Source organism: Schistocerca piceifrons, chromosome 3, assembly GCF_021461385.2.
Source record: "Schistocerca piceifrons isolate TAMUIC-IGC-003096 chromosome 3, iqSchPice1.1, whole genome shotgun sequence".
NCBI lineage: Eukaryota > Metazoa > Arthropoda > Insecta > Orthoptera > Acrididae > Schistocerca > Schistocerca piceifrons.
The window spans coordinates 738,297,916-738,317,312 of NC_060140.1; the positions used below are offsets into that span (position 1 = coordinate 738,297,916).

At 43.5% G+C, this 19,397-nt stretch overlaps 1 protein-coding gene across 1 annotated transcript in view; it reads right to left on the bottom strand.

Annotated features, from left to right (window-relative positions):
• Positions 1 to 19,397, bottom strand: part of LOC124790164 (brefeldin A-inhibited guanine nucleotide-exchange protein 1) — a 281,977-nt gene that overhangs the window by 138,140 nt on the left and 124,440 nt on the right. Inside the window, exons 9-11 of the mRNA XM_047257760.1 lie at positions 6,482 to 6,651; positions 3,986 to 4,164; positions 3,645 to 3,843 (exon numbers count right to left, since the gene is read on the bottom strand). Coding sequence (XP_047113716.1) covers positions 3,645 to 3,843; positions 3,986 to 4,164; positions 6,482 to 6,651 — 548 coding nt within the window. The remainder of the gene's footprint in view (positions 1 to 3,644; positions 3,844 to 3,985; positions 4,165 to 6,481; positions 6,652 to 19,397) is intronic.

The window sequence follows — 19,397 nt, forward strand, 5'->3', positions numbered from 1 at the left end:
TTGAAAAATAATTGCTTCAGCTACTGTTTTAAAGCCTACAATAGCCCCATCAACATCAAACGAGCGAACTTATACAGCAACTAAGACAGAGATATCATATGGGCATCAAGACCATGTGATATAAACTAACAATGGCAATCACACCGAAATAGGCCTAGTGAAATAAAAATATAATTGAACACAGCAGTGTCTTAATCTAGAAGCATAATGTATAATGTCCTTAAATGACATACACAACAAAGCAGGCTCAGATGAGTACAAAAAGAATACATCAGTACACACTAAAATAAACCATTAAAAAAAAAAAAAAATACAGGTATCCATGTTAACATCCACCATTCTTGTGCAGTTTATGTGTGATAGAAAGTGAAGAAACAGTTTGTATGCTGTTTATACATGATATGAACCAAATACAAACCACGAATGTAAACATGGCTACCTAGAGTTGCTATTTTATTTTTAATGATTTATCACAGTGGGAACTATTTTATTCTTTGTTTATTATATGATTGTGATTTTGTAAATTTCATATTTTATATTTTATACTACTTTTATTCTTTACATATTTTTTATATTGTGCCTCAATAAAACTCTGTACATAGAGGTCACTCTTATCATTGCTGGTTGCAATTTGGATCTATTTAAAGCTTAGTATTGACCTTTACTTTTAGTATTTGACACACCAATTAGGGCTGTGAGTGTAATGACTGCATGCCAATAGTAAGACTGCACTACCATACATTCACTGCCAAAGAAAAAAAAATTGTAAATGTTTCTTACATTATTATTTTAACTGTGTACTGGGATTTTAAGTAATATGATGGCCTGAGTATGGGTGTGTCGGGAGGGAGGGAGGGAGGGAGGGAGGGAGGGGAAAAAATTGTAACTATAGACTAAAATACTTTTATCTTTAATCAGTAGTAAATTTTGTCCAGTGATTAATTTCTGTAGATGTGAAGATAGGGCCTCTGTTGAATATTTAGCTGAGTGTTTTCTCCTGCCAGCCAAACACAGGCATATCAATATATGTGAATGCAGTTTCACAGCACTCATGCCAAAGCTATTTCTGGTACACACTTAAGCCTGATTTAGTACAATTAAAACATGAAATATGAATCTGCTTCCTCCTGGACAGGACCCCAGACTTGCATTACTGTGTCACATGATATTCTGCTAAAATTTTGCTGTATTCTGTGTTACTATCAAGCAGTTTTTGGAGAAAGTTAACAGCTCATTGAAAAGAAATAGTATTTGGTCGTCAACAAGCTCAGAAGAGAAATTGGAAATTTCACTAGCTTTTGGACAGATCGTTTTACAAGCTCGAGTACACATGTACATGCACCCACTTGTACAGTTACAGAACTGTCAGCACTGATGTAGGTCTCTGTCTGTGTGTGTGTGTGTGTGTGTGTGTGTGTGTGTGTGTGTGTGTGTGATTAAAGAGACCAAACTGCAAACGTCATTGGTCCCTTGTTTCATAAACACACAGAGCATATTTAAACCACCCACCAGTCAGGCTGAGCACTAAAAAAAAAATCCGGGGGAAGAAAAACCCCAAGGTCAACGGTAGGGCAACATGGTAAATGGAGCACAGCGGCAACAACAACATATAGAAGAAAGGCAGAAAGAAGTAAAACTGTACAGCAGAGAACCGTGGCTGGCTGATCACGAAAATAAAAGGATGAGCCAGCCACTCTGCAACACGTTAAACCTCCAGCCTAAAAGATTAGGGTGGAGTCGAAGTACAACACAAAACTAAGTAAAATATACAGCACAAAAGAGGGCGACGCAACAAAATTAGATGGACTTATAAAAGCCGCTTGCGCGAATAAAACTTAAAACCCAATCTGCCATAGAGACTGTCACCTAAAAGAGATGATAAATCACCGAGGAGATGTCCACCCCGGTAGCTGAGTGGTCAGCGTGACAGACTGTTAATCCTAAGGGCTCGGGTTCGATTCCCGGCTGGGTCGGAGATTTTCTCCACTCAGGGACTGGGTGTTGTGTTGTCCTAATCATCATCATTTCATCCCCATCGACGCGCAGGTCGCCGAAGTGGCGTCAAATTGAAAGACCTGCACCAGGCGAACGGTCTACCCGACGGGAGGCCCTAGCCACACGACATTTCCATTTTTTTACCGAGGAGATTAAAAGTTCACTTGAGGGCGGTTAAAAGAGGACATTCCAACAACATATGGGCCACCGTCATGTTTGCACCACAGAGACAATTAGGGGGGTCCTCTCGACGCAGCAGATGACCATGCGTCAGCCAAGAGTGACCAATGCGGAGCCTACAGAGAAGAAAAGAATCCCTGCGAGAGGCCCGTATGGAGGACCCCCACACAGTCGTGGTCTCCTTTACTCGCCGCAGCTTGTTGGGTGCAGACAGAGTGCGCCATTCATCTCCCCACAGCTCAAAGACCCAATACCAATCGGAGATCAGTTGCCGGTAGGCCGATCTCCAGCATCAGTTTGGGGGTAGCCTCTTTGGCTAACTTGTCGGCGAGTTCATTTCCCGCTATCCCAACGTGTCCTGGGGTCCATATGAACACCACTGAATGTACACACTGTTCAAGAGCGTGAACAGACTCCTGGATGGGATGGCGTGGGTATCACTGGTCAAGAGCCTGCAGACTACTGAGAGAGTCACTGCAAATGACAAAGGACCCTCCAGTGCTGGTATGAATACGCTCAAGGGCACGTAAAATGGCTGTTAGCTCTGCAGTGTAAACACTGCAGCCTTCCGGCAAGGAGTGCTGGTCTACATAGTCCGCATGAGCATAAACGTACCCCACATGGCCATCAACCATTGAGCCATCGGTATAGATAATCTCTGAGTCACGGGATGCGTCTAGGAGAGCAAGAAATTGGCGGCGCAAGACTGCAGGAGGAACTGAACCTTTTTGCCATTGTGAGGTCCAGCTGAAGCTGCGGCCGACGAATACACCAAGGTGGTGTATGTGGGCGGACCTGGAAAGCATATGGAAGAGGCAAAGACTCGAGTTCACTACGGAGTGACCAAACACGGATCCCAATTGTATGTCCTGATCGCGGTCGCTGGTGTGGGATATGGACAGTCGCATTAGCAAAAAGGAGACGATAGTTAGGGTGACGGGGCGAACAACGGACGTGTGCAGCATAGTTAGCTAAGAGTTGTTGGCGCCGGACGCGAAGTGGAGGAACCCCAGCCTCGGCAAGTAGGCTATTAACAGGGCTGGTGACGAATGCTCCTGTTGCTTGTCCAACCCCACAGTGGTGAATGGGGTCCAGCAGTTGCAATGCTGAGCCATATGCCACACTCCCATAATCGAGTCGAGACAGCATGAGGGCTTTGTAGAACAGCAGTAGCGTATTACAATCTGCACCTCACGGCCATCGAACAGCAATCCCAGAAAACTGTAAGCGTCAACAACACTGTGTGTGTGTGTGTGTGTGTGTGTGTGTGTGTGTGTGTGTGTGTATTTTCCAACTCAAAAAATGATCTGTCCAAAAGCTATCAAAATTTTCTCTCCTGCTTACGTGTCTGTTAACGACTCCACACATTTACTATTTGGTGAGTTGTTACCTTTACAAAAAATAAAAAAAATATGTACAATAATTTCATTGACATATCAAGCAAGTTTCTTGTAGAAGTTGTGACTTACAAAGTAATTCCAGTCTCCCATATCTCTTTCTGATGTTTTTGCACCTCAAACTGTTCTGGACTATCAAGTACCTCTCTGTTGTTCAGGCTGCTAGGAATAGAGGAGCCTGAATTTAAACTGTTGCTGCTTCCACCATATGACTGGATACTTGTCTTTGTAGAACTATCAGCTTCAACATCTTTAGCAGGTCTCTCTGAACCTTTTAAACATAAGTAAGTTACATAGCTTTGCTTCACAAATCAAAAGCAGATACTACCCTCACTTACCTCTATATATAAGTGTTCATTTACCTAACTGTAAGAAATATGTACATCCTCATAGTAAGTAAACATTATGCTTACCCAGCGTTGTTTGAGAGTTAGGGTTTACATATAGATCTTTGCTCCATTCAACCATACATTTCAAAATGGAGACTAGGCATTCCAAACCTCGTATTCTCATTGACTTTTCTTGGTTTGGAGTGGCTCCTAATTCCAATGCTTGCCTTCCTTGAGCTATCTTTGACAAATCATTCACCAGCCTGAAAAATAACCTCACCTTAAATAGCCAAAGGAAGTCTACATACCTATACATACAACACAATTATAAATAAGACGTACAGAAGAAGCACCACTCTCACAGGGTACAGATTAAATAAAATTTCTTTTCACCAAAGAATTACTAGTCTCACATAAATTTTATAATATTAAGTTGTTAGCAAACCTGTTCCAAAATATTCAACTGAATTTCCAATGCAATTCCTCAGGCTCTTTGTGATAATAACCCTGACAGTACATTTACAATACAGGATTCAAAAGACAATGAGAAACATTTTTTCTTTTCAACATTTCATCGCAGCAGAATACCAAAACAAACAGAGCCCAGTGAAGCAGAAAATACAAAACTAGGGGGAAAATATGCTACAAAACTATGAGATCCCACAACAAATCAAGAAATGAGGTACCTAATTTTTTCTCACAAAATTTTCAAAATTTATTCACCCAAACATCAGCATTTTCTCTGGTCCTCCCAGGGACTAGAATGTATGCCCCTTGAAGTTTCACGACAAGAACAGAGATGTTACATAGTTTTACTTTAGTAACATCATATTGTGGACTCCATATTAAAAAAAAAAAAATAAACAAAAAAATAAAAAAATTTAAAAATGTGCAACAGAAACAAAACTATATACAACATGATGAGAATCAAATATAGCATCTTTCAGTGTTACGTGCTTAATCCTGGTTGAACAAAACATAAAATGAGACCACCAAAATGCAAATGGCCTTTTCTGAAGTTGTAATATTTGCTGAATTGCATACATGCTCACTGCGATCATACAGAAACTACCAAGATAGCATTTGAACAACCTTATAGTTAGTTCACCCCATACAGCAAATCTCAACCAAGCAATTACAAATGATTTCCATATACTACTCATGAACATTAATGGGAGCATCCTGAACAAAACCATTACTTAATATTTTTTGCTGTTCAGTTCCCAATAGAATGGCACAACAAGAAATATTATTATCTCTATTTTTAAAAAAGTCCAATTTTAAAAGTAAAATAAGCATCCAGCAACCTTCTAAAGAGTATCTGTAAATTCTGGGACATTACAGAATAGTAAAAATAAATTACAGACTCTAAAATTTAAATAACATTGTTATTTTTTCAAACAAATTTCATTACAAATACTGTGACAAGACTTTGTAAACAGTTGACAAATTTCAATATCTTAATGCAGGGGCAGTTGATTATTTCATTACAACAAAACATTACAAACAACTTTCTGTGTAGGGCTACCAAAACTCAGAGACATTATTAACAACTATAACAACAGTCAACACTAACAACCATTCAAATTATCATAAAAATTACAACAATTAAAGACTGTAGAGGTATTTTCAAAACCCACATAGCTTATGAAGATTCTTTATTCTTAACTACCGGTTTTACATCAGTATAAACTCATCTTCAGGTTTATAATGGCTATGTTTCCATAATGTAGATGAACAATTAGGGAGTCCCAGCTTTTTGGAAGTTATCCACATTAAAAAGTAAACCACAATGGTGGGTAGTCATAATGAAACTGAGTACACCCAAAAGATGCTTGTAAAAATGCATGCTGAATGAGCCAGTGTGGATAACACCATGTGGGATCTAAGATCCGGCAGACACTATCTGTATAAAACCAAAGTAGTAAAAATTGAAATCCTAGGTAACGTGCATACTACTTCTTTACTGGTAACTGGCTGATATGGAGTAAGCAGACTTCCGCCTTTCAGTGTACTGCTAGCTTCCACAGGCTGTTTACCCACATGAGACCGGTTATCAATAAGACGGAAGTACACAAATTACAAAGGATTTTAAGTTTTACTTCATTGATTTTATTCAGTTAGTATCTACCAGATCCCACATGGTATTATCCGGCCTGGCTCACTCAACAGTCTGCTTTGTACAATTTTACAAATATCGTTCGGGTGAACTCACTTTTATTGTGACAACCCACCATTGTGGTTTGACTTTTAATGTAGATAATCCCTTAAAAGCTGGGACACCCTAATTGTCCATCTACATTATGGAAATATAACCATTATAAACCTGAAGTTGCGTGGATACCGAGACCGGTAGTTGCGAATAAAGCACCTTCATACAGCTATGTGCCTTTTGGAAACAACCTCGTGGCTGTTGTAATTTTCTGTAATTTGAATGGTTATTGAGTGCTGTTGTTGTTGCTGTTAAATGGTGTTATTGAAGATCCTTCACTGAACCTTCTATCCAACTTTATGCGCAGTTTTTGACTAATTTCAGGTAAAAGATTGATGTAATTAAATCTCCAGATTACCAATACTCACCTTTCAAACAAGTTTGCAGCAGAAAGATCACAGTCATAATTGACATAAATGTCTACAACACTCTGAGCATCTGCACATATTCTTGTCAATGCATGTATCACCATCCATTTGTGCTCAAATGATGAACTTGAGGTTTCTAATATGTTTAAAAATATTTCCTTGAAAAATACCTGCAAGAAAGGAACAAATCTACATGATATGAATAATAAAAAAAGAAAAAACTATTACAATGTACAGAAGTACATAATATGATATAAATAATAAAGAAGGTAGACAATTGAAAATTCATTTGCAATTATTGACAGGTTTCTCAATCATTTATTTCTTCATGAAGTTCACATTATAAAAGCTAGCAAAGTTTTCCTTTCTTGTTTGTGTGTTTGTCATTATATCCATTAATAAGACATAAGGCAGAAAAAGGGGGAAGAGCCTAAAATAGGAGCTCTGGGGAGTATGGATTGTTGACTACATACATACAAAATACATGAATTAGCCACTGATCTTGGAAACACACTAAAATTTCTTCCTAACAACGATCTTGGAAACACACTAAAATTTCTTCCTAACAATGATCTTGGAAACACACACAAATTTCTTCCTAACAATATCAGAAATTTTATTAAACAGGGTGTCCAGCGATTTTTTTAAAAAAAGATTGCCCGAGTTTTCCAGGCCAGTTTTATATTTTTCCAAGGTCACATTGTGCATAGACGCGAACCAATTTTGATCGATTTCTTCACAAAATATACAAATTTTGGCATTATACAGGAACTTAATGACGGCTGTACTCAGAGATGTCAAATGTCTGCTTGTGACTGTGTATGTGCGGATGGATATGTGTGCGAGTGTATACCTGTCCTTTTTCCCCCCTAAGGTAAGTCTTTCCGCTCCCGGGATTGGAATGACTCCTTACCCTCTCCCTTAAAACCCACATCCTTTCGTCTTTCCCTCTCCTTCCCTCTTTCCTGATGAAGCAACAGTTGGTTGCGAAAGCTTGAATTTTGGGTGTATGTTTGTGTGTCTACCAACCTGCCAGCGCTTTCGTTTGGCAAATCACATCATTTTTGTTTTTAGATATATTTTTCCCACGTGGAATGTTTCCTCTATTTAAAATATATATATATGGTTATAATAGAGGGAAACATTCCACGTAGGAAATATATATCTAAAAACAAAGATGATGTGACTTACCAAAAGAAAGTGCTGGCAGGTCGACAGACACACAAACAAACACAAACATACACACAAAATTCAAGCTTTGGCAACAAACTGTTGCCTCATCAGGAAAGAGGGAAGGAGAGGGAAAGACGAAAGAATGTGGGTTTTAAGGGAGAGGGTAAGGAGTCATTCCAATCCCGGGAGCGGAAAGACTTACCTTAGGGGGAAAAAAGGACGGGTATACACTCGCACACACACACATATCCATCCACACATATACAGACACGTCATATAAATCGCTTCATTTCCACATTCTGACAGCTGCACTGTTTCCCAGCACACCTTATATATTGTCCACTGCTAACACTGCCACCTGTCACCTGTGAGTGGTTATTGCACATTGACGTCGGACATAGACAGTGATTACATTAATGTGACTGGGCTGTGTAATTTTCCTGTAATATTTTTGTTGAAATCGTGTTTTATGTTTATATCTGTTGTCAAACCCTGGTATGTTTATTTCTTTGTTTTAAGAAATCTGGTTCATTTTAATGGTGTGTGTGTGTGTGTGTGTGTGTGTCTATATATATGACACACACACACACACACCATTAAAATGTGTGTGTCTATATATATGACACACACACACACACACACACACACACACACACACACACACACACCATTAAAATGAACCAGATTTCTTAAAACAAAGAAATAAACATACCAGGGTTTGACAACAGATATAAACATAAAACACGATTTCAACAAAAATATTACAGGAAAATTACACAGCCCAGTCACATTAATGTAATCACTGTCTATGTCCGACGTCAATGTGCAATAACCACTCACAGGTGACAGGTGGCAGTGTTAGCAGTGGACAATATATAAGGTGTGCTGGGAAACAGTGCAGCTGTCAGAATGTGGAAATGAAGCGATTTATATGACGTCCAAAAGGGCATGATCATTTTCTTTCAGGTCAAGGGCAGAAGCATTTCTGATTCGACTAAAGTTTCGAAACTGTTCAGGTGCCACTGTAGTTAAAGTATACCACGCATAGCGATATGGCACTATCCAAAACCAGCACTGAGGCGACCAGTGCACACTGGCCATAGACGATGGGCGTGAACGATGGCTGTGGAGTTGTATACAGGCAAAGAGATGTGCAACTCCACAGCCATTGTTCACGCCCATCATCTATGGCTAGTATGCATCTATTGTTGGGGACCATACCCAGGCTTTGACAGATGATGACGTTAACGTAACTGGACAGTGTAGAATGAGACTAGGTTGTAAAAGACGTAAAAGATTATTAATAAACATTTACATTAGGAACAATCAGGCATTCGGAGCACACAGACTTAAAAATGAAGAGCATTATTTACACTACTGGCCATTAAAATTGCTACATCAAGAAGATGACGTGCTACAGACGCGAAATTTAACTGACAGGAAGAAGATGCTGTGATATGCAAATGATTAGCTTTCCAGAGAATTCACACAAGGTTGGCACCAGTGGCGACGTCTACAACGTGCTGACATGAGGAAAGTTTCCAACCGATTTCTCATACACAAACAGCAGTTGACCGGCGTTGCCTGGTGAAACGTCGTCATGATGCCTCCTGTAAGGAGGAGAAATGAGTACCATCATGTTCCCGACTTTGATAAAGGTCGGATTGTAGCCTATTGCAATTGCGATTTATCGTATCGCGATATTGCTGCTCACGTTGGAAGAGATCCAATGACTGTTAGCAGAATATGGAATCGGTGGGCTCAGAAGGGTAATACGGAATGCCGTGCTGGATCCCAACGGCCTCGTATCACTAGCAGTTGAGATGACAGGCATCTTATCCGCATGGCTGTAATGGATCGTGCACCCATGTCTTGATCCCTGGGTCAACAGATGGGGACGTTTGCAAGACAACAACCATCCGCACGAAGAGTTCGACAACATTTGCAGCAGCATGGACTATCAGCTCAGAGACCATGGCTGCGGTTACCCTTGATGCTGCATCACAGACAGGAGCACCTGCGATGGTGTACTCAACAACAAACCTGGGTGCACGAATGGCAAAACATCATTTTTTCGGATGAATCCAGGTTCTGTTTACAGCATCATGATGGTCGCACCCATGTTTGGTGACATCGCGGTGAACGCACATTGGAAGCGTGTATTCGTCATCGCCATACTGGCGTATCACCCGGCGTGATGGTATGGGGTGCCATTGGTTACACGTCTCGGTCACCTCTTGTTTGCATTGACGGCACTTGTAACGTCCACTGTTCAATTTGAGATGTGTTATGACCCGTGGCTCTACCCTTCATTCGATCCCTGTGAAACCCTACATTTCAGCAGGATAATGCACGACCGCACGTTGCAGGTCCTGTACGGGCCTTTCTGGATACAGAATATGTTCGACTGCTGCCCTGACCAGCACATTCTCCAGATCTCTCACCAATTGAAAACGTCTGGTCAATGGTGTCAGAGCAACTGGCTCATCACAATACACCAGTCACTACTCCTGATGAACTGTGGTATCGTGTCGAAGCTGCATGGGCAGCTATACCTGTACATGTCATCCAAGCTCTGTTTAACTCAATGCCCAAGCGTATCAAGGCTGTTATTAAGGCCATAGGTGGCTGTTTCTGGGTATTGATTTCTCAGGATCTATGCACCCAAATTGCGTGAAAATGTAATCACATGTCAGTTCTGGCATAATATACTTGTCCAATTAATACCCATTCATCATCTGCATTTCTTCTTGGTGTAGCAATTTTAATGGCCAGTAGTGTATTTCAGTAAAAAATTACATGTTTTACGAAGACATCTAAGAATAAAATCCAAATAGCATTTGAACAAAAGGATTATGGAAGCCACAGTAATAGACCAATCTGGTAAGGACACGTACATGGACAATTAGTTAAGTCACAAACATGTAGTTTTTACTGATAGAACTACTACTTCAATCTGAGGAACCTCTCTCTCTGTATTTTCCATGAGTTTTGTTTTCACAATTTACAGCTCTCTTAGCTTTTTTCCTACTGACTTTCTTATTTCGTTCCTTTTCTTTTGAAGACTTCTCAGCTGTCCTTTCTCCTGCTACTGTTTCACCGTGTCTATGACCTTGAATGCACTCTGAACAGCAAAAATGGCTATGGGAGACGCTTCAGTCAATTTTTTGACTGGAATGGAGTTGTCAGAGAAACTTCTTTCATGGTTGGCATTACCATGGAAGAGATGGCAAGCAACCTTGATAAATCTCTTCGCATTTTCATGTTCACTCTTAACCCCAATGACTGTCATCCAGAATTGATTGATGTAAGCACAAACCCCATCATATTATTTGAGGATTTTCTTTACCAACATGGTCTTCCCTAGATTTTGGAACTCGTAGGCAACAGCGTCAGCCTCGTGACCAGCTAAGCAAACTAAGGTAGTGAGATGTGTCAATTCTACATCTAACTGTCTCTTTCTCGTGGTCGCCATTAATTTCCACTTCTGACTCTACACATGGAATGTCCTTCATACAAGCTGGGGGCTATTTATTCAGAATTTTGGATACCATACACCTTATAAATGTAAGGCACACATTCCGTAGTTCCAAGATATCCGCAATATGTCATATTGACAACGAGGTTTTTTGATTCGTACCTGTTTTCCACTTTCTGATGTTACAACTGATTTATGTCATCATTCAGATCTGTTTTTAAGCTAACCTGTTTCTACAGAAGAAAGAAGGAGGGGTGTGGGAGGGGGGTGGGGGGGGGTGATCCGAGAGATTTTCTCATTTATTATCAGACTGTAGACTGGACAGAATCATAGAGGAACGGAGTTAAGGGGCATCTAACTGAAATTTAGTCAGCACCGAGTCAACCTGAGAAGTCACAGTCTCAAGAAAGGTGAGATAAGCTATCAGCATCTTTCTCCTCAAAGACTTCCACACGGGTTGGTAGCTATGACTATATGAAATTCCAGTTGTTGTTGTGGTCTTCAGTCCTGAGACTGGTCTGATGCAGCTCTCCATGCTACTCTATCCTGTGCAAGCTTCATCATCTCCTAGTACCTACTGCAACCTACATCCTTCTGAATCTGCTTAGTGTATTCATCTCTTGGTCTCCCTCTACGATTTTTACCCTCCACGCTGCCCTCCAATACTAAACTGGTGATCCCTTGATGCCTCAAAACATGTCCTACCAACCGATCCCTTCTTCTAGTCAAGTTGTGCCACAAACTTCTCTTCTCCCCAATCCTATTCAATACCTTCTCATTAGTTACGTGATCTACCCACCTTATCTTCAGCATTCTTCTGTAGCACCACATTTCGAAAGCTTCTATTCTCTTCTTGTCCAAACTGGTTATCGTCCATGTTTCACTTCCATACATGGCTACACTCCATACAAATACTTTCAGAAACGACTTCCTGACACCTAAATCTATACTCGATGTTAACAAATTTCTCTTCTTCAGAAATGCTTTCCTTGCCATTGCCAGTCTACATTTTATATCCTCTCTACTTCGACCATCATCAGTTATTTTACTCCCTAAATAGCAAAACTCCTTTACTACTTTAAGTGTCTCATTTCCTAATCTAATCCCCTCAGCATCACCCGATTTAATTTGACTACATTCCATTATCCTCGTTTTGCTTTTGTTGATGTTCATCTTATATCCTCCTTTCAAGACACTGTCCATTCCGTTCAACTGCTCTTCCAAGTCCTTTGCTGTCTCTGACAGAATTACAATGTCATCGGCGAACCTCAAAGTTTTTATAGTATGAAGGCTTTCACGACCGGATGACATATTTTCTGGTAAACCTTCCGGGATGTAAGGTCGTGGTCCATGAAACTCTTCAGCTCCTAACATTTCGTCCAGAGCTACGCTGGACATCTTCAGAGGGGTGTTTCTCCTCCGGTGAGTCTTGCCGACTGACGGGTCGGATGTCTGAGAGCGACTTATGTATCGTAGAAAGTGGGCGTGACCAGAGTTACACGTGATATGCAGAGATAACCTTTGTCAGAGATAAAACTTAACTATTGATCGTAATCTCGTCACGGATAAAACTGTCTAGCAATTCTGTAGTGCTACTGTCCAAATATCACTAAGTTTCATGGTCTCTTCTTTCCGATTAAAATTATCCCTATGTTTATATATTTCAATTGCTTCTCTACAAAGCCGTGGGTAATAGTTCGTCGTCGTAGATAAAATTTTTGTTTCGGAAAACTTCACTTGCTGATTTCCTGGCTGAAAAGCGTGTTCTGCTACAGCCGATTTATCTGTTTTTCCTAATCGGCAAAGACTTCTGTGTTCTTTTAACCGTGTATTTACGCTTCTTTTTGTTGTTCCAACATAAACTTTACCACATGTACACGGAATTTTATATACGCCACTGGCTGATAGAGGAGCGCGTTTATCTTTTACAGACCGAAGAACATGACAAATTTTCTTCGTTGGTCTAAAAACAGGTCTAATATCATGTTTGCTTAAAATCTTTCCAATCTGATCCGTTACTTTCTTTATAAAAGGGAGAGAGACTGTATTCTTCCATCGTTTTTCGGTCTAGTCCTTAAGCTTATTGTTGTTTGGGTGCAGAATTCTGCTTATTTCTTTCTTTGAGTAGCCATTTTTCTCAAAAGCGTGCTTCAGATGTTTTAATTCGTCGTCTAGATACTCCGGCGTGCAAATTTTTAGAAAAATAACGCACACAGACAGATACTTACATAGAAACTCTAACCACCATCCAAAACAAAAAAGAGGTGTGATTACAAGCTATTTGATTTTGTATTTATAACCCTGTAATCACCTGACCAAAAGTCTTGTTCCTCCTGCCACCGAACTTCACTAATTCCCACTATATCTAACTTTAACCTATCCATTTCCCTTTTTAAATTTTCTAACCTACCTGCCCGATTAAGGGATCTCACATTCCACGCTCCGATCCGTAGAATGCCAGTTTTCTTTCTCCTGATAACGACGTCCTCTTGAGTAGTCCCCGCCCGGAGATCCGAATGGGGGACTATTTTACCTCCGGAATATTTTACCTCAGGAATATTTTACCTCAGGAATATTTTACCCAAGAGGACGCCATCATCATTTAATCATACAGTAAAGCTGCATGAAATTCCAGTAGAGACCTTAAACTTATGGTTTTATCTACTTCTGTTCCTCTTATTTTTTCTACTTCCTTTGTACATTTTTAAACAGCTGTTAATATTTTCCAAGTCCGGTTGACATCATTTGAGTCTCGTCCCAGCAAACAGCGCAAAACTTCTGTGGGAGAGAAAGATGCGCTTGTAATATTGTTGAAATCACCTTTGGGCGAGGGAACATTTTTAAATAGATTACATGAAGTTCTCTGAAATTGAGAAAGATTCTAACCAATGCTAGTACAACCTGTCAAAGTCACCATGCACAATATAAAAGCCATATGTTTTGAAGTACAAAAGCATCGGATCCTCTTAGGAATGACTTATTAACATTAGGGCCATCCATACGCATCTGAGCAACTTTCCAGATTTACCTCAGACTGGAATATACCTGCTTCAAATCCTTCAACTAAATCTTTTGCACCACACCAAAGGCCATTGACTACTAATTAGTGTTCTAATTACATTACTTAATGCCTGAAACTAAAGATCAATAATGAGTCTTATTCAGACATAACTCAATGAGATCGATAGCTGTTCACATCTACGACAGCAATTTTTTGGTATATATGCAGAAAATGTGCTGCATGCAAACCTCAAACACCTTAATATCCCTGGTGCAAAACAAATGGATTCAAGTAGACCACAACTCCAATTAAATCACACATCTTTATGATAACATTATGTTACCAAACAAGGCAGTACATTTTAACAAATGTAAATGTAAACCACAGCATATACTCATCACAGATCCTGGCTGGTCACACTGTATCACAAACACACAAAGTGAAAACACAACAAACCAGGGTAGCACGGCCTGGCCACAGTGACAGGCATGGAGCAAGCCATTCCATGTCAACAACAACAACATCAACAAACATCTGCATAGCTTGTCTGGACTTGTCCAGGCTGGGCTGGCTGACCGCTGCATTGGACTGAGCAAGGAGAGAGGTTGGGGAATGACAAAACAACAGTGCAGCACCAAGCTGAGTGTGAGCAGTGAGCACAGCATGGCATCAAGCCAAGCAGAAGGCAAGCAAATGCCTCTGCCCCAAATCAAATGAGATATCATGCCTTTCCCAGGGTTTTTAGGAAAAATGCAAAAATTCCCTGAGTTTCTGAGGACGCTGGACACCCTGCTCGATCTTAAAAATCTGTTCGACATTTATTTCACTGTCCTCTAAAATAAAGAAAGTCATTGGTGCCTACACTGGCCATCAAAATCCAGCAAACTGTAGTCTGTACATGAGAAGCAACACACTTACAAGGGTCCTGTGGAAAATGAAGGACAAGATGAGTCATCAGACTGTGTTATATCTATAGACAAGTGAGAAGTACTTCCACATAATCAAAAGGATGTGCACCACGGCAAATAGTTGACTTTGCCAATCACAGCTTATTGTCTGTCAGTCCAGTCAAATTGTATTCCATTGGTACATTATTCTGTACATCAACAGGTAGGTGATAACATGTAGGGGAAATGACGAACTGACTCTTGAGATTTCCAGTACGTGTCCTTGGCTGCCAAAGCTGCTATTCCCCCTCTCCCCCAGATTTACATGTGACCTGGTACCCAGTGGGATTGCATCTCCTTCCCCAGCCTGTGTACACAGATAAGGATTTCTGGATGCTTTGGACATTGTTCTTGTTTGGTGGGTACATACTTGGTACAAACTGAAGCACACTTCTAAAGGAGTGAGAAAACAGGAATTTCTCATCACAAGTATGTCTCATCTTACACAGTGTCTTCCAGACTTCATGCAATTCTGGATAAAATATCATAAATTCATTTGTTGAGCAAATTGTAAAGGCCTGCTCAGAGAGAACTACAGAGTAGTCATGAGAACTGCTCTGGTTATCCTCATCAGTAAATAATGTCATATAGCTGTAGTGCTCATTTAAAATATGTATCCAGGAATATTCTCTGTATCATAACTGAACAAATTTAAAATAATTTTGTGGCTCTTCAGCAGTATTAGTGGCAGACAGTTCCAGCCCTGTGTTACACTGGTATTTGTTTCAAACTAAGTGCCACTAGTCTGTGTTTTCTGTGGATGCAGAATTGCTGCTTGATGGGATCTATGAAAATTAACAGGATGAAGAACTTGGTAACAATCAGGAACAAACCATTACATTTTTTGTCGTTAATTTAGTAAAGAAGAGTACTTTCTGGTGACATGTACATTCACGGCTAAATTTGACAGTGGAGGAATAATGTAAGAAATCTATCAACATCAATACAGCATATATAGAGAAAAACAATGGAAATTCCAGAGAGGAATAATCACTCATCTATAGCCGAATGATATGCAGTGCATAGAAACACAAAATAGTATTTACTAGTTTTTGAGCACTTGCGCTTTTCCTAGTAGAAATATACATATTCACACTCCCAACCACACTGACACCCAGATGCAACCACCTGTGGCCATGGCAATACATCTGCTGATTACCAACAGCCGTTGTCTGGGCAGATGGAGGTGGGGCAGAAGTACGGAAGGACACTAGAGGTGAGGGAGGTGTTTCAGCGGGTGCACAATGGTATGTAAGAAGTCCGGAGGGTAGCTGAGGCTGTTGTATATGAGGCAGCAGATAGGGAGGGTGCAGAGAAAGGGAGAAGGATGGAAACTGAGGGAGACAGAAGGGCAGAGAGACAGAGGGGCAGAGAGAAAGGGAAAAGGGTGCAGAAAGGGGGGGACAGAGGGGAGAGGGAGGAAAGCAGACAGATAGGAAGTGCACAGAGAAAGGGAGGAGGGTGGAAAAAGAGGGAGGAATGGCAAAGAATGAGAGGCGCAAAGGGATGGTGTGGAGAGGGGGACAAGAGGTAGCGGTCAGGGGGCACAGCGGCAGACTTGCAGGGGGGAGGGGGGAGCGGCAGAGGGGGGAGGGGCGAGCGGCAGAGGGGGGGGAGCGGCAGAGGGGGGGGGAGCGGCAGAGGGGGGGGGGAGCGGCAGAGGGGGGGGCGAGCGGCAGAGGGGGGGGCGAGCGGCAGAGGGGGGGGCGAGCGGCAGAGGGGGGGGGGAGCGACAGAGGGGGGGGGGGAGCGACAGAGGGGGGGGGGGAGCGACAGAGGGGGGGGGAGCGACAGAGGGGGGGGAGCGACAGAGGGGGGGGAGCGACAGAGGGGGGGAGCGACAGAGGGGGGGAGCGACAGAGGGGGGGAGCGACAGAGGGGGGGAGCGACAGAGGGGGGGAGCGACAGAGGGGGGGAGCGACAGAGGGGGGGAGCGACAGAGGGGGGGAGCGACAGAGGGGGGGAGCGACAGAGGGGGGGAGCGACAGAGGGGGGGAGCGACAGAGGGGGGGAGCGACAGAGGGGGGGAGCGACAGAGGGGGGGAGCGACAGAGGGGGGGAGCGACAGAGGGGGGGAGCGACAGAGGGGGGGAGCGACAGATGGTTAGGTTAGGGTTTGTTAATGTCCCGTCGACAATGAAGTCATTAGAGACGGAGCGCAAGCTCGGGTTAGGGAAGGATGGGGAAGGAAATCGGCCGTGCCCTTTTCAAAGGAACGATCCTGGCATTTGCCTGAAACGATTTAGGGAAATCACGGAAAACCTAAATCAGGATTGCTGGAGACGGGATTGAACCGTCGTCCTCCCGAATGCGAGTCCAGTGTGCTAAACACTGGGGAGAGACAGAGGGGGGGGAGAGCGACAGAGGATGGAAGACTGCAGGGAGGATGGAAGACTGCAGAGAGGATGGAAGACTGCAGAGAGGATGGAAGACTGCAGAGAGGATGGAAGACTGCAGAGAGGATGGAAGACTGCAGAGAGGATGGAAGACTGCAGAGAGGATGGAAGACTGCAGAGAGGATGGAAGACTGCAGAGAGGATGGAAGACTGCAGAGAGGATGGAAGACTGCAGAGAGAATGGAAGACTGCAGAGAGAATGGAAGACTGCAGAGAGAATGGAAGACTGCAGACAGAATGGAAGACTGCAGAGAGAATGGAAGACTGCAGAGAGAATGGAAGACTGCAGAGAGAATGGAAGACTGCAGAGAGAATGGAAGACTGCAGAGAGAATGGAAGACTGCAGAGAGAATGGAAGACTGCAGAGAGAATGGAAGACTGCAGAGAGAGAATGGAAGACTGCAGAGAGAGAATGGAAGACTGCAGAGAGAGAATGGAAGACTGCAGAGAGAATGGAAGACTGCAGAGAGAGAATGGAAGACTGCAGAGAGAGAATGGAAGACTGCAGAGAGAGAATGGAAGACTGCAGAGAGAGAATGGAAGACTGCAGAGAGAGAATGGAAGACTGCAGAGAGAGAATGGAAGACTGCAGAGAGAGAATGGAAGACTGCAGAGAGAGAATGGAAGACTGCAGAGAGAGAATGGAAGACTGCAGAGAGAGAATGGAAGACTGCAGAGAGAGAATGGAAGACTGCAGAGAGAGAATGGAAGACTGCAGAGAGAGAATGGAAGACTGCAGAGAGAGAATGGAAGACTGCAGAGAGAGAATGGAAGACTGCAGAGAGAGAATGGAAGACTGCAGAGAGAGAATGGAAGACTGCAGAGAGAATGGAAGACTGCAGAGAGAATGGAAGACTGCAGAGAGAATGGAAGACTGCAGAGAGAATGGAAGACTGCAGAGAGAATGGAAGACTGCAGAGAGAATGGAAGACTGCAGAGAGAATGGAAGACTGCAGAGAGAATGGAAGACTGCAGAGAGAATGGAAGACTGCAGAGAGAATGGAAGACTGCAGAGAGAATGGAAGACTGCAGAGAGAATGGAAGACTGCAGAGAGAATGGAAGACTGCAGAGAGAATGGAAGACTGCAGAGAGAATGGAAGATGGGGGTGACCCGACGATGGGGAGGGGCGGGGGTCAAGGCAAGGGTGCGGCGGGGGAAGAGGGGGTGAGGGACGAGCGGAGGTTCGGTGGGTGGGCGCAAGAGGAGGGCGAGAAAGATGTGGCGGGGGTGAGAGTGGCGTGGCGGGGGGCAAGAGCGGCGTTATGCGGGGCGAGAGCGGCGAGACGGGGGGCATAGCTAGGGTAAGGATGGATGTGGCTGGGGCAAAATACGGGTGTGGCTGGGGCAAAGATGGGTGTGGCTGGGGGACAAATAAGTTTGTGGTGGGGGAGAAATACGGACGTGGCAGGGAGAAAGGAGGAGTGCCGTGCGGATGTGACTGATATGGCGAGGGTGGTGTGGATGGGTTGGTGTCGGCCATGGCGTAGGGGTGTTGGTGCCTTGGGGTGAAGCGGCAGTGGCTAAGGGGATGGTGGCTGTAGTGTAAGGGGTGGTAGCAGTGACATTGGTGGCGGCCGTGGTGGAGGGGAGGGGGCGGAGGGGTAGAGGGGTCCGGCGGCGGCGGAGGGGTAGAGGGGTCCGGCGGCGGCGGAGGGGTAGAGGGGTCCGGCGGCGGCGGAGGGGTAGAGGGGTCCGGCGGCGGCGGAGGGGTAGAGGGGTCCGGCGGCGGCGGAGGGGTAGAGGGGTCCGGCGGCGGCGGAGGGGTAGAGGGGTCCGGCGGCGGCGGAGGGGGAGAGGGGTCCGGCGGCGGCGGAGGGGTAGAGGGGTCCGGCGGCGGCGGAGGGGGAGAGGGGTCCGGCGGCGGCGGAGGGGGAGAGGGGTCCGGCGGCGGCGGCGGCGGAGGGGGAGAGGGGTCCGGC